Below are 16,836 nucleotides of genomic sequence, written 5' to 3'. Positions count from 1 at the left end.
TTACGGAGATTTTTACGAAGATTTTTATGGAGAGACAGTGTGAGGGATGGGAGAGAGAGATGCAGTTTTCACAGTTAGCATTTTCAAATCCTCTGGATAATCGCCATGAATATCTTATCTGTGATTTTTTTTTTGCAGAGAAGGAGAGAGAAGTAGAAACACTGAAACAGGTTTGAGTGAGGCACTCACTGTTAGTTTCGTCGGCGCTATTTGCCGTCGAGAGTTGCAGCAGAGAGAGGAGAGAGAATGGATAACTAATCAGGTTAGGTTAAGATTGGGTGGGTGAAAGTCATGGTTCAAATCGGACCGTCAGATTTTGATGTGCCATGTGTTGATCATCTAAGGGGGTAATGGAGCAAAATGAAACATGTGGAGCAAATAAAAATCCGGTTTTGACTTTTGACACCCTTACTGTCATGGCATTAGGAATCAGATAACAAAGATAAGATGTAGTAATGCTTCTCAGCTAAGAGTCCAATCCCTCTTTCAGAGCTATTTTGCTATTTTTACGATGAATGAGAGGGAGAGAGAGGTAATTGTTGCTGGAAACACGAATAAAGTGGAAACCAACAATCTGAAATTGAATCCACCGCTGCAACCTACAACCACCGTCCCATTCCTTGTTCTTTGCCGCACCCCCACCCTGGCCGTACTCCCTCTTTCCTACCCTCGTTATACAATTCCACCTCCAATTCTACCATGCCCTCATAACCCCCTTCTTCCATGCAACCCCACCCTCACCGAATCGTTATAATTCAATTTCTGTCCACTCTAATTCACTCCAAATCCCTCACATAGGAATAGAAATGACCACCTTATCCACTGCCTGAACACATTGCCTAAGATGGGATAGGGTGATCATTTCTGCTCCTTCGTGAGGTATTGGAGGGAATTGGAGGTGATAAAAATTCCGCCCTCACCATCGTTGTGTGATTCTGCGATGAAGACGATGCAATGGGGTAGGGTGTTGAGGGCATTTTAGACAGTTCATCTAGGTGTTTTTTTTTTACTCTTGCCGTACAAGAAAATCTCTCGCATGGGAATTAGGAAAATCTTTTTAACATCTAAAATCCTAATTAGAAAACATAATTTAAATCAACCGATTTTGTAAATCTTTTTTATATCTCGTAGATCTAGGCAATTTTCCCGTTAGATTACGAGAAGAGAAGTCCGGTCAGTGAGGGATTCGATTAAGAGAGGGAGAGGGAGAGGGCGAGGGAGAGAAAGAGAAGGGGAAAATGGGTAAGTAGAGTAACGGAAGGAGTTGGGAATTCGAATTCGAGTTTCAACGCTTCACTCTCACACGCATAAAGCGAAGGGAAGCACCGTCTTTCGTTTCTCTCTGAAGAAAAACTCAACCCTAGTCCCTAGCCATGGAAGAAGACAAAAAGAAGAAGAAGATAAACGAAGAAGAAGAGGAGGCAAGCGCAACCAAGAATCTTCCTGAGGACGTCATACCGGACATACTTTCAAGGCTTCCGGTCAAGTCTCTTCTAAGATTCAGGTGCGTATGCAAACCCTGGTGTGATCTTATAACCGATCCTGCTTTCGTCAAAATGCACCTCAACCGATCCCTTGCATGCAATAGCAACCTCAGCCTCATTTTCAAATATCCCAATCTCTTATCTATGGATTTAGATGTTTGCGAACAACAAAAGGCAGTAGAACTCGATCATCCGCTTAAGTCTCCAAATAACGGAACCAAAGTAGTGGGTTCATGCAATGGTTTACTCTGTTTATTCAATTCTGATAAGGACATATGCCTCTGGAATCCTTCTACCAAAAGGCATCAAAAGCTGCCCATTACACCTATAGAGTTTCCCATCACATTTACCCTTTACCGTTACATTGCTTACGGATTTGGTTACGACCCAACCACCGAAGATTACAAACTGGTAAGGGTTGTGCGGTCCTATGGTATCGATGACTACTCTGGCAATATAGAGGTTAAAGTCTACTCACTTAGCACCAATTCATGGAGAAGAATCGGGGACTTGCCATTCCATCACACCTACATTTATGGATTTGGGCTTCTTGCAAATTCTGCTCTTCACTGGGTTGACACCGACTCCAAGTTTATCGTTTCCTTTGACATTAAAGATGAGGAGTTTGGAGGGGTGCCACTGCCTGACTTTGTGCAGGATGAGTTTTCTTGGAATGTTGGGGTTCTTGGAGGACAACTCTGCTTGGTTTGTAGGTTCTTTGGTGTCTGTGTTGAGGTTTGGATGATGAAGGATTACGGCGTGAGCTATTCCTGGGAGAAACTGTTCTCTATCCAACATCTATGGGTGACAACGTCTCATGATTACATCATGCCTATATGTTATTCAAAGAATGGTGAAGTTATACTCCAGCATTATTCAGAAGCACTGATCTTGTATGATCCCCACGGAGATAGGGTTAGGTTTCTAGGAATTCATGGTGCTCCAGATCCAGAGAAGAGTAGAACACAGATATGCGTTGGGAGTCTCGTTCCACTCAATGCCAAAGATGGAACTAAACAACCAAAAAGGAAGAAAAGGTACAAGAAATAGAAGAAGAAAAAGAACAGAGAACAGAGGTAATAATATAATATCGTTTTTTGACATAGCAATTGGTACAGCAGATTACACTTCAAGATTCAAGATACTATTCCTATAGTTACAATTGTTTCCTTCTTGTTTGTGTACTTGCACCCTTGTCCTGAAAAATTATAGTTTCATCTATAAAACTCCCATGGATGAGTTCTCCATTCTTTCAACTCTGAAGTTATAATGCAATTAATCAAGGTTTAAGCTGCATGCCTTCAAACTGAATGAAAAGTAAGCTGAAGACATGAATTGACCTTGCATGTTTATTGCAAATTGGTAGTGTCTTCCAAAAGTTCATTGCCTTTGTTGGCACTTATGCATTTGGATGATGTGAAAGGGATAAGTAATTTACCTGTGAATAGTAATACTTGAGATCTTTCCATGTGAATCAAATTTAAGTTGCTTGGATAAGAATGAGGCAAGAGTGAGGCAGTGAGCCATGCTTTCTGTATACGCTCTTTTCTATTTTAATCAGGCCCCTGCAAGGGCTTATGAAAAATGATGCTTATTTCCCTTGTTAGACACGGGCACATTATAAGGGAGAGGCTGCAATTATAAGAACAACTACTTGGTGAAAATAGTGAAATTTAATTTGTATATCATTATATGCTGGATTAGCATTATGTGGTTAGTAGAGTCAGGAAGGCATACCGTTTATGGGGTAACCAAAGATTTCACGCTAACTAGACTAGAATGGACTGGAGAAAGAGAATTTGTGAAGCCAAATCTATAGTAGTTTGGACTTTGGAGTAGGCTTAATTTATTTTGAGTTTTGTTTGTTGTCCTATATTCTTTTGTAATGGAAGTTTATCGTCACTGTTTTTTGGGATTTTTTTTCAACTAACCTTAAATGGAAACAATATTAAAATTCCTATGCGCTTCATGTAGTTGGCTGCATTCTATCTGTTTTGAGTATTGCTATGTTTGAGTTGACCTCAGGTGAGTACCGAGATGATGATCTAGCATGCCTATTAACAGAGAAAAGTACAAATATTGAAATTGACTCTTGCTGTCATATTTTTCATTAGGGTGATATTTGTACTTCTTGCTTACATTTCCAAATTTGATGTCTGACTGCTGGTTCTTGTTCCTTCCAGAGCTGATGTTGGACATGTGGAGCTGTTGTGAGGATGAGGAAGATGGACAAGAAAAGTAAAAGTATGGACTTGAATACAAAGAGATGCTTCTTGATGCAAAGCAGCTGTTGTGTATTTACTCTCCATTGTTTATGTGATATGATATGATTGATTGTATGCTTCAAGTTTCAATTTTTTTCCTTAGAATCTCAATCTATAAGCAATGATAGGAGTATGTGTTGTTTTATTATCTTCTTAGTGTGTTGAGAGTATAAATCTCACTGTCCTTCTCTTTTTACTTTTGCGATAAAGTATCTCATTTGTGGAACCTTGTTCTCTATGGCTGACATTGAAAGTGGAAGGTTAGCAATGAACTAATTGAGAAATGGAAAACAAATGACAAGGCAATCAAGGCATGGGCTTACAAAGTATATATATATATATATCCTATGTATCCCTTCTTTTGTAGTGCATAATTTATTGATTGTATTTGGATAATTCTGTTAATGGTGCCCCAATGTTGTATGGTTTGGAACATATTACAACTCACTTACTTTAACCTTTTTGTTTAAACACTTTAAAAATGACAATACAAAAGTGGGGGTATCTTTTATATAGCTATCTGTTATCACTCTCCTTTGGGTTTGGTTATTTATTACTTATTATGTTTTTAAAATATTACCACTACATGCATCATTGCTGAATATTTCACAAAACTCTTGTAAGTTTCCTGTATCACTGTTTTGAGACCCATTGGCAAATACATTGGGTTGGTGACTAATAATTGTCACCTGAGAAATCAGGTGGAGTTGAAATTCTATGGACAGGTAGACCCCAAGTTCTACTCATATTTTAAGTATTAGGTTGATTGGAGTTGGCCCTAGCAAAACAAAGCATTAAAAACCCAACATTTCAAGTTTTAAGTTGATTGAAGTTGGCAACATGGCAAAATAAAGCATTGAAAAATTCAGGAGATGGTATATCTGGCAAAACGACTGGATCATAGTAGTTCTGCAGCTTGGGGAGCCCCAAATTTGAGAGTAAGGAAAAAAAAACGGCACTATGAAGAGTCAATCAATTTCCTTCACTATCTCTTTTTTACCCTCATAAATATTCTTGTTGGGTTGGGATGTAATAACCCGTACCCAGTTAGTCTTATAAAGTACTTATTGGTATTTGCAAGTGTTGATGGTTTCTGGATTTCGATGGAACCTGTAGATGTGTACGTCCACCCGAAGGTGAGATTTTAGAAATTTTAATATTTTTATATGGCATGGTGATAAAATTGTTAAAAATTTTATTGGGGAAATTATGATTGAGTTAAAGTCATGCATTTTATTAAGATTAATTCGAGCTAATTTATTTATTTATAGTTAGTCATTTCTAATAGATTTTTTAAAAATTATTTTGTATTTGTTTGGTTTAATTAAAGAAGGAATAACGAGTTCCCTTTTGGTCCAAAGATTGGGCCAAGGCATGGTTTTATGGGAATGATGTATTTCAGCAGGAGTATTATAGGAAATTACAGGGAAAAACAAGTAAAAACATGGGGAATCACCAAAGGAAAGCCAGGGCAAAAGAGAAACTGATCTTGAGAAGGGATTAGGGCACCAAGCAAGAGAAAGAAAGAAATAGGGAGATAGAGGTAGGGAAACCGAGAGAAAGAGAGAGAGTGGAGAGGACTGAAGGAGATTGAGCAAGGAAGAAAGGGGAAGAGCAGAAAACGTGGAAGGAAAGGTTGGATCTTGGAGTCAGCAGCTTGGTTGGAAGTTGTTGAACAAAGGGGCTGGAACTTGGGCTGAGTTTGGAAGGAATCAAATAAATAGGGTTGTGATTCTTCAAGAGGTAAGGTTCTTTTCTCAAATGAATTGTTGATGTTGTATGCTCTGCTTTGGGTTTTGTTTTTGGTTTCAAATTAAGATGGGAACAACAATAGAAGAAGGGGTTTCATTTTTGGGGTTTCAAATCTGAAATGAGAAGTAAAAGAAGAAAGAAATGTAAAGGGAAAGTTGGAGGAGACAAAATAGAAGAAGAGTTGCAGGCAGAGATGGGGAGTGGGGTTTCCCAGCATGTTTTATTCAGTTTCAGCATGTTTATTATTCCTTGAGGTTTCAATATGTTTTTATTAAAGAAATGTTATTTATTGAAAAGTATAATGAGGAATAATAAGTCACAGAACAGTGCATACACCACACAGAACAGTAAGAATATTACAGAACAGTACAAAACCATATAGACATGTAAATCACAGTAAAGAACAGTAAAGCACAATAAGCAATAGTAAAGCACAGTCAAGGACAGTATAGCACAGAAAAGTACAGCAAAGCAAAGTAAATCACAAAAAGGAACAAGGTATAGTAAAGCAAAGTAAAGTTTAGTAAAGAACAATAAAGTACAGTAAAGCACAGTAAAGTATAACAAAGAACAACAAGAGTACAAAAGAACTGAAACTGAAGGATTCAACAATGCTTCATTCAACAACAGGAATGAGTGGAGTAATAGGTCCTCGAATGTCCCCTGTGTTACTGGGCAATAGGGATTCCATCAATAATCTAGTTTCATCCTAGAGTTGTGTTAGGCATTGGTGGACTGGAAGTGGAGGTTAATAAAGAAAGCAAAGGAGCCCCAGTGGCTTAAGGAAAGAAAAGTAAATAAAAGCAAATGAGCAATAGTGGCTCGAGAAGAGAAAAGCAAAGCAAAAGGAGTAATGGCAAAGGCCTGTGATTATCAACCCTTTCCAGTGGGGGTATAGGTATTGGATGAGGTACACAGAGATTGGGCGCATGAGCTTCCCCGGCATTGAGATGACCGGCTAGGGTGTCGATCCACGGTACAATGTGGGCTTCCCCGACATCTTGATGACTGGCCAGGGTGTGGTCTCACGTCTCCTCTAGATACAGTTAGGGCATGAGCTTCCCTGACGTCTTGATGACCGCTAGGGTGTCAATCCACGGTACAATGTGGGCGTCCCTGACATCTTGACGACCAACCAGGGTGTCGTCTCATGTTCCTCTAGAGATAGATTAGGGCATGGACTTCCTCGGCATTGAGGTGACTGGCCAGGGTGTCAATCCACGGCATAACTTGTGCTTCTTCGACATCTTGATGACCGGCCAGGGTGTCGTTTCGTGTTCCTCCAGAGATAGATTTGGGCATGGACTTCCCTGGAATTGAGGTGACCAACTAAGGTGTCGTCCCACGGTACAACGTGGGCTTCCCAGACATCTTGATGACCGGCCAGGGTGTCGTTTCATGTTCCTCCAGATATAGTTGGATCCATGGATCCCCAGAGTTACAGAGTGTGTATCCTCACCAGTACAGAGCTCAATGGTAGTTCAGAAAGAGAGAATCAGATAAAGAAAAGAAAAAATCAAGACCAGGCAACCCCGCTATGCAGAAGACCCTGTGAGATACTCAAGACCAGGTACCCCCAAGTTAGTGGAAGACCTGTGAGGTAAAGCGAAGTATAAGAAATTATGAAAAGTCACGGCAAGAGATTTACAGATAATGATAGATAAAGAAAGCAAAATGTTGGTTGAACCGTGGGTTAGAGAGAGGAAATAAAATAATAGAATGGCTTGTATTAATGATAGAAAGGTCCCTCTATTTATAATAGAGGGAAAGTTACAAATAATAGAAGCTAGGCGATGTGAGACTAAAACCCACATAGCTGACATAAGCTAATAACACTTAATAACATAAAATTAACCCCAAAAGGACCAGAATACCGTGGGGGTATTTTGGTGTACATTATTCTAACACTCCCCCTCAAGCTGGAGTATACAAATACTAAAGAAAGAAGATCCAGCTTGGACTAAAGAAAAAAACTCTCTCCATAACAATGCTAACACTCCCCCTCAAGTTGGCGCATACAAGGTACTACTGCCCAACTTGAATAAAATGGGAAAAATAAGTGGTAGCAGAATCTAACTTCAAGATGAATGCAACTCCCGAATAAACCTTCAAGAACTTTGAGAAAAAGACCTTCAAAACTTGGACAGACTTGATAAGCAAAAAGGCATCTCTCACCAATCTGTGTATAACAATGAATCTCTGAATTATAACCTTGAAGATAGGTAACTAGGGTAGCCAGCAGATGAGTCAAGCAGCAGTAAAGATCAAGTAGTGGAAAAAAACAACCCAATTGTAGAACCTCATATAGGCAGGCAATAACCAAACATCTTCAAAACTTTTAACACCAGCCTCCCCCTTACGGCAAACTTAACCCAATAACAAAGTAGATACCAAGGTTTAAAGTATCGGTATCGGGTATCGTATCGGTCGGGTGATTTTAAGAGACGTATCGAACAATACAAATACGCATAGAAATGGTTAAGATACACATGGAAATACACTTTTGAAACAAAAAAAATATAAATAAGCAATATATAATAAGTGTCATGCATAAAACCTAAAATGGTGAATAATGTATAACCAAACAAGTGCATTAAATTGAAATTGTTGTAAAAGATGAAGTTTCTCACATGTTGTAATCGTCTATAGCCATGAAGAGTATTGGATGATGCAAAGGATGATGTTGTAGCACTCCTTGATTCGTTTTTAGTTTAAAAGTGTGAAAAACCAAGATTAAATGCAAGATTTTAGACTCTTGGTTGAGAGTTTTCCTTCATTTTTTCATTAGATTGGGAATTGTATCGAGTCTATGAGTGAAAATGGCTTTTTTATGGAATGTATCGATGGTATCGGTACGTATCGATATGTGTATCGGTGCGTATCAGTATGTATCGGTACGTATCAGTAATGTATCGAGCCGTATCGGCCGATACGTATTCAACCGGTCTAAACCCTTTACTAGACGTATCGATGGTATCGTATTGGTCCTTATTGGTCGATACATCTCGATACAATTCGAGATAGTTCATTTTTAAAAAAAAAGGAGACGTATCGGTATGTATCGTATCGGTATCGACCGATACCAATACGTATCGTATCGGTCGATACTTTAAACCATGGTAGATACCCATTGGCAATGGTGAAACTTCTGACCTTCTATGTTTTGCACCAAGTGTCCCTGCATGTTCTGCTCTCTGCAATGGCTGCAGGTATATTGTATATAATCCCCCCCTCACGTGTAGTACACGTGGACATAACAGGGATGATGTAAGATATAGGGCAAAACATAATATTCCAGAATTTTCCAAGAGCTGCCAAGGGTAATGGAAAAAGAAGAAACGGTAAAGAAGAGAATACTATGAACTTCCAAGGTGGTTATGGGGAATGCCAAAGGTATGTTTTGGGAGGTGGTGAAGGAAAAACAGCAGTGGGATAATGAAGTAGGAGTAAATGATGCAACATAGAAAGTTTCAACCATCTTCCATTGACCAACCAAACACTTTTGATGGAAACCCCTGTAGGGGAGAAACTCCTAACTCCAATATTCAAATCTGAGAGGCATACAGATCTGAGTTGAAGTAAGAAAATGCTCCATTCTTCAAGGCTCGATCAATCTTCAAACAAGGAGGAACAATTGTGCGAAAAACTCCAAGGTAGAAACTCCCACAATACTAACGAAGATATCTAGACAGCAATGGATTGATGAGCTTCAACATAAACTGGATCAGATCTGAATTAGTAACAATGTTAGGATTCAAGCTCCAGAGTGAGCCGGATATCAATCAAAAAAGCTCCACATAACTGAATAGGTTCGTAGGTGCAACCAATAATCGTGGAACACACTGTAGTAATCCTAAATAAGCTGATCTCCAGGGTAGCAAGTCTTCCATAACGAAAGAAATTCGATCTCTAATAAGAGGAAACTCAGTCACAATCATAGGGCAGCAGTATTCCACATGAAGGCAGCAGTAACACATCGACCAGTCATGCTTACAGTAGCCAATCAATAACACCAGCCAGGTAGGGAGTGAAGCTCAAAATAACCAGCAAAATAAGATAAATAACTAGACAAAGCCATAGGCAATTGAAGCAGCCAGCCATAGAGAAATAAGTAAGAGAAATCGGCTGAAAATTGAAGTAACCAAGCCAACAAAATGAACTGTAATTTTTACCAAAAAAAACTGATGTAAGATGCTGAATAATGGGCTGAATACTCCTCTGATGTTTATAGAACTCTCCTAAAAAAAAAATCAGCAATAGTGGACTGCCTTAACCCTTAGATCGATTATAGCCAGGGTTTTTTACAAAACCCTGAAAGTGAATATCGATTGTAGGGAAGGGGGTTTCAACAAAAGTGAGGATAACTTGTCAAAGGTGCTGGTTTATTGTAATACATGCTGACCACAACTACTGAAATGGATCTGCAGTTCGAATGACCAATCTCCTTGGTAATTGAGACCATAGTTGTTAAGGCGTCGCCAAGGCGTCCAGGCGCTTTGGTCAACTTGGGCGCCTTGGACGCCTTGGCCGCCTACTTGGTGTGGCCTTGATTTTTTACCCTCTCCAACACCTTGGATCGTCTAACCGCCGTGACAACTATGATTGAGACTGGATCTTCATGTGGGAGAAATACCAAAAAATCGCAGAAAAAGTAGGGCAGTAGCTATCATGTGCAATAGACCTTCTTCAAGCCAAGAATAGTTGAAGCAGAATGTCCTCTTGATGGTAGAAACACCTCCAAAAAACTCCAATAGCAGTAATTAACCCTAACCCTAAAATCGATATTTGTCAGGGTTTTAGAAAAAAACCCTGAAAAAAAGGATCGATTGGGGTTAGGGGTCTTCAAACACTTGGAAAGAGGCTAAATACTGAGGTCGAGTAGTCTCTATAGGTGGAGTAATCATCCCTCAAAAAAGGCAGCAAGAACTCAAACCTGTAACCCTAATGTCGATTTGAGTTAGGGTTTTAACAGGGAACCATAAAAGGCAGGATGAGAAGATGTTGCTGTAGGGACAGATCCAGCCATCAGATTGTGTTCAAACTGAGGTCGATTAGGGTTTGGATTAGTTGGGAATTATCCCTGAAAAATTGGCTGCATCTGACAAGGGAAACCCCAAAATCGATTGGAGTCAGGGTTTTGAAAAACCCTGACAAGGTGAAATCGATTTGGGGATTTTGGTTGGAAGACAAATAATAAAAGATGGAGATTAAGAAAAAGGGAAGTTAGGTTTAGGAATAGGGTAGAATATGGCTGGAAAAAGGCTGCATAGGGTGTTCCTAAATTAGAGGACTAGGTTTATAGAAATCTGATCTCAAAGAAGGGAAACTCCAAATCGCAGATGAGGCTCTGGCAGGTTTTTTTTTTTATAATAAAAACGATAGAAGAGATGGGGGCAGCAACTAAATCATCGATATTATGTTTACCTCATTAGTGCTGCCCCTTTTTGTTGGGCTGAAAAGAAGAAGAACAGGAGCAAGAGAAAAACCGAGAAAAGGGAGAAGAAGGGAGTGATTGATTGGAGGAGAAGAAGGAAGAAAAATAGGGTTTTTTCTTTATCTAACTTAGACCAGACCAGCTCTCATACCATGTTGGTTGAACCGTGGGTTAGAGAGAGGAAATAAAATAATAGAATGGCTTGCATTAGTGATAGAAAGGCCCCTCTATTTATAATAGAGGAGAAGTTACAAATAATAAAAGCTAGGCAATGTGGGACTAAAATCCACATAGCCGACATAAGCTAATAACACTTAATAACATAAAATTAACCCCAAAAGGATCAGAATACCCCGATGGTATTTTGGTGTACATTATTCTAACACAAAAGTAAGAGATTTTACAGAGGTAACCAAACACCATAATCCAAAGTAAGAGATTTTACAGAGAGAACCAGACAAAGCAAGCCAGAGTAAGAGATTTACAGAGGTAACCAGGTAAAGCAAGACACAAAAAACGAGAATAAGAACAATAAATAAAGCAAGTATAGTGACAGAAACTAATTATAAATAAGAGAAATTGTTAGTGCCACCCCTTTACGTTTGCCTATATTTTAAAGCACACCCACTAACTACCATAATATCATCTGCCTCCCCTGCTTTATCAAAGTAATTACTCACAGACCCCCTACCGTTAATTAAGAGCTGTTAAGTGGTGATGTCAGCAGTTTAATATTTTTAAAAGACAATTCTGTCCTTCTTAGTGGGCGAAGTACCTAATCTACCCTTTCAATTAAAACACCCACAAGCCCTTCTTCCTAACACTAAGCCCACGACCTTGGAGAACATCCACTGCAACCTACCATCTTTTGAAGAAGAGACCTACTCCGGCGACCAAAGCAGCCTGGCGTTAACCGATGAAGCTCTAAGTGTATGAACTACCTATTATACCCTTTCAAATGAAAGAACCAAACACATCCCTTCTTCCTCCCACCCCTCTTCAACCATAAAGTAAATGACGCTGAAGAAAAAGGAAGAAAATCAACAACCTAGCTGTCAACTGCTCGGTCCTTCTCGTGTTCACCTCTCTCTCTCTCTTAATGAAAACTCAAAATACTTGTTTTAGAAAGAAAAGAGAGAAAGTTTGATTCATCACTGTTCACAACATTGGTGTCCACTTCTTCCACAGAATAAGTTTTTCTTATTCCTGTTCCTTTTGTTCTTAAACTTGGGTTTTCTCATAAAAAATAAGCGGGGGTGGATTGTCTTCTCTGACTTTCTTACACTCAAATTCTGTGTTGCCTCAACTTATTTTCAGAACCCAGAAAATTAAGACCTGATCAATGCTTTTGTATAGTGGTTAATAAAATAAAAGAACAAAAGTCGGCTCCACTCCACTTGAAGTTGAAACTTGAAAGACTCCTTAAGCATTATTGCATGAGATTCAATAATGTTAGAGGTGAACTTTAATTTTTACAGAGGGAGTAGAAAGTTGATCAGGAGATTCATTACTCCTTTTACAGAGGAAGTAGAAAGTTGAAATAATTGAGAGAGATGAACACGAGTAGAATATACCGAGGGAGTAGAAAGTTGAAAGAGAGGAAACTCATATATACAGGTAATTTACTTGGGTGGTTATGACGAGGATTATGGAAACGAAGAAGGTGAATTTCTCCTTGTAGAATACCTTAACAGCAGTAACGATGTGATTGGCATATACAGTCCAAGCACCTGGATTAGCAAAGATGAGGGAGTAGAAAGTTGAAAGAGAGGAAACTCATATATATAGGAAATTTACCTGGGTGGTTATGACAAGGATTATGGAAACGAAGAAGGTGAATTTTTCCTTGTAGAATACCTTAACAGCAGTAACGATGTGAATGGCATATACAGTCCAAGTACCTGGATTAGCAAAGATGGTAATGATGACATGTTCTTTGACATTGAAAGGCCTTGGATTGAGAGTGAACTCCCAGCGAGTTTCATTGAAGAAGATCCTGTCTGTAATCATGGAGGCCATGAGATGGCCCAGGAGAGCCACCGCAATCTGAGCAAATATGGCGGTGATGGTGAGTGGCTCTGTCCTGTACCAGAAGAACTGGTTCAAGAATGACACGAGCATGCATGAAACTCTACCTAGCACCCACATTTTAGTGTAAAGGGTATTTTGGTCAAAGGAATTTCAGAGGTTAATACCATTAAAAAATGGGTAACGGTTGATATTATGGTACTTAGTGGTGGGTGTGTTCTAAAATATAGGCAAACGTCAGGGGGGTGGCGCTAATAATTTTCCCTATAAATAAAGCAAGTACAACAAAAGAGAATCGATGGACCAATATACCTAGTAAGATTTCTATTCACAGTCAATGAAAAATAGGCAGATATTGTTTTCATTAATTATCTTTTTCATTTATGACAGTTATTTTAGTAATGGTCAGATAAAGTATGCAAGATTTATGGGTTTTGTTTATAGCATGTGCATAGCATGAGTTCTCACAGCAAAGCATGTATGAATGGTATTCGTTCTCACTGAGTTAGCTACTCACCCCATAGCTGGAAATGTTTTTACAGAGCACGCACACGTGGAGTGCCAGTATGCAGATTACATCCAGAGATCTAGAGGGAATGGTGGACAACCTTCCCTGTAGACGGTTTAGATTTGCTGAGATAGTTTACAGAGATTGATTTTGTCTACATAGGCATTGAGATATAATTTGTTGTATAGACATTTTGATGTAAATTCACAGATACAGGTTGTTTAGGACTTAGTTTATAGATGTTGATGGAACTTATTTTGGACAGTTGTGTTGATACAATTTAATTGATTTCAGTTTTAGAATGCACACGTTAGATAGATAATTAAAATGAATACATATATACAGGTTGTAGATGGATATCATTATTTAAATGTGATTTACAGGTTATGGAAGGTAATGTAACTGCATGATTACAGGGGACATGCTGCCGAAATTTTAGGAAAAAAAAACAAATAATAAGAAATTTCACGCTGTTATTTAACGGTGGCCCGCAAGGGCCTGCACCCATTAATTACCCGGATTTGGAGGCGCTACGGAATGGTATTAGAGCAATTTATTTGGAGGATTCTAAATGATTATGTATTGAGGAAAGGTGATTTATTTGAGATATCGGAGACAGGAAAATCAGAGCAAAGTTATTTAAGGTCTAAAGTAATTTGACTAAGAGGGGAAAGTGATCTAGTAGTAATAGGGACTGGAATATTAGAGACAAAAATATTAGAAACAGTGTGGTCGGAGTAGAGTTACAGAGTTAAGTTTCAAAGCCAGTATGATTAGACAAATCTTTAAGATTTGAGAAATAGTATGAGGCAGTACATCAGAAGTATAAAGTTAAACCTAGGTCACTTGAGTTAGGGAGCAGAGATAGGACAAAAATAGAAATAGAACAGAAACAGAGATAGAACAGTATAGAAGAGAGCATAACAGAACAGTTTTGAGAAAGAATTTGAGGTTTATAGTGAAAGAGTTGGAATAAAGTGATCAAAAAGTATCAGAGGTAAGAATATCAGAGACACGGTATGATCAAAGAAACTTTAAGAGAAAAGGGTCAAAGCCAAAGTAAGCAGATAGATCTTGAGGATCTGAGTTATCTGAGAGAGTACATCAATAGTATATCCTTATACCTAAGTCACATGACAAAACAAAGATAGAACAGAAATAAAAAGGAGAACAGTGTAGCAAAGTCACAGGAAATGTTAATTGTTGTATAGAATTGTTAGCGATGTAGAACTGTTAGCAAGATGATTTATAGTATGTAAATACTATGAATTGAAGATGTAGAACTGATAGCAAAATGATGCATAGTATGTAAATACTATTTATATAAGATATAGAACTGTTAGAAAGTAAGTGGTAACAAACAAACAAAAATCTACTTTATTAGATGAGGTTTAAAGCCAAGATTAGTAAGAGATCCGACGGACCAGAGCAACGACTTAGAGATTGAATAGTGATTTCGATGAGACAGCAGAGCTAGAAATCTAGACCTAAGTCAGTCTAGGTAAGAGAAAACAAAAACATGAGAGATAGAAATGGAATGGAATAGAACAGGAATAGAAAAAGTCGGAACCGAGTAGAAATGCTATTCGGAACTAAGTAGAAATGCTAGAGGGCATAGAGGCTTCAGGACTGAGGATCAGAGAAATTTTAAGAGCAAGTGTCTTAACAATATCAGTAGAAGCATAGCAAGTATTTTGAAAGGATTTGAGAGTTAATATGAGCTAGTACAGAAGAAGTAGAAAGTTAGACCTAGGTCGTATAACTAGGGATTTGAACGGAAACAGGAATTGAGATAGAAAGTACTCAGAGCAAACAATTGAAGTAAAGTGATGATTCAATGTAAGATCAGAGTAAGAATTTATTAGAGACAATTAGAGATATGCATGATGCCAATAACTTGGTATTAGAGACCATTTTAAAGATCAGAGGATTAAAACAAATTTTGAGAATGAAAGTTCAATGTCAAGATAAGAAAGAGATCTGAGTAATCAGAGAAGTTTTGAGATAAGGTATTGAGAGGTTCTTGAGAAAATGAACAATTGTTTCGAGATTGAGGATTGGATAGAGATATAGCAAATTTGAAGATAAGAAGCTAGGGTAAGTAAGAGATTTGAGGGACTAGAGTAGTTCTTCGGACATAAGGCTCAGACTTGAGCAAGAGTTCGAGATGAGGATTAGAGACATTAAAGATTTGAGACAATATGGAGGAATGGAGTTTCAGCGGTTGAGAGAGCATCAGTTCTTCGCCAAGCCCAGTAAGTGTGAGTTTTGGTTGGACTAAGTGTCTTTTTGGGCCATGTGACTTCAGAAGAGGGCATATTAGTAGATCCTAGCAAGATAGAGGTGGTGGTTAACTGGAGTAGGTCGATCAATGTTGTAGAGATCCGTAGTTTCTTGGGGTTGGCCGGATACTACCGGAGGTTCATAGAGGGGTTTCCCAGCATTGCCCAGGACTAGCAGAGGGCATGGGGCAATATGGGTGATAGTTGATAGGTTGACAAATTCGTCTCATATCCTACCCATCAAGATGGACTACTCATTAGGTAGACTGGCTCAGTTGTATATGGATGGGATTGTCAGATTACATGGCGTACCCGTTTCCATAGTGAGTTTACAGAGGGCGATTGGTACACAACTCAATTTTAGCATAACATTCCATCCACAGATAGATGGTCAAGCAAAGTAGACCATACAGATTTTAGAGGACATGCTGAGAGCATGTAGCATAAACCTAAATGGTAGTTGGGATGAGGTAGGCAAGGAGGACATTAGGTCCAGATACCCACAGCTCTCTGATAAATAGGTACGTGTGAATTTCGAGGACAAAATTTTATTAAGGGGGGCAGGATGCAATACCCTGTACCCAGTTAGTCTTGTAAAGTACTTATTGGTACTGGCAAGTGCTGATGGTTTCAGGATTTCAATGGAACCTGAAGATGTGTACGTCTACCCGAAGGTGAGATTTTAGAAATTTTAATATTTATATATGGCATGGTGATAAAATTTTTGAACTTTTTATTGGGGAAATTATGATTAAGTTAAAGTCGTGCATTTTATTAAGGTTAATTAGAGCTAATTTATTTATTTATAGTTGGCCATATCTAATGGATTTTTAAAAAAAATTTATTTTGTATTTGGTTGTTTCGATTAAAGAGGGACCAAGGGGTTCACTTTTGGTCCAAAAGATTGGGCCAAGGCATGGTTTTATGGGAATGATGTATTTCAGCAGGGGTATTATAGGAAATTACAGGGAAAAACAAGTAATAACATGGGAAATTACCAAAGGAAAGCCAGGGCAAAAGAGAAACCGATCTTAAGAGGTGATTAGGGCACCGAGCAAGAGAAAGAAAGAAAGACGGCGATAGA

General features: G+C 38.6%; 1 protein-coding gene across 1 annotated transcript; it reads left to right on the top strand.

Annotated features, from left to right (window-relative positions):
* The first annotated feature begins 1,373 nt into the window (after positions 1–1,373).
* LOC122643490 (F-box protein CPR1-like) lies at positions 1,374–3,698 on the top strand. Its single transcript, XM_043837107.1, has 2 exons — positions 1,374–2,521; positions 3,668–3,698. Exons 1-2 carry the CDS (start codon positions 1,374–1,376, stop codon positions 3,696–3,698), a joined length of 1,179 nt encoding a protein of 392 aa, XP_043693042.1.
* The last annotated feature ends 13,138 nt before the right edge of the window (positions 3,699–16,836 follow it).

This window comes from Telopea speciosissima, chromosome 10, assembly GCF_018873765.1.
Source record: "Telopea speciosissima isolate NSW1024214 ecotype Mountain lineage chromosome 10, Tspe_v1, whole genome shotgun sequence".
In the NCBI taxonomy this organism is placed as follows: Eukaryota; Viridiplantae; Streptophyta; class Magnoliopsida; order Proteales; family Proteaceae; genus Telopea; species Telopea speciosissima.
Note: the sequence above shows the minus strand (reverse complement) of the source record. Positions and strands in the feature narration are given on the sequence as shown.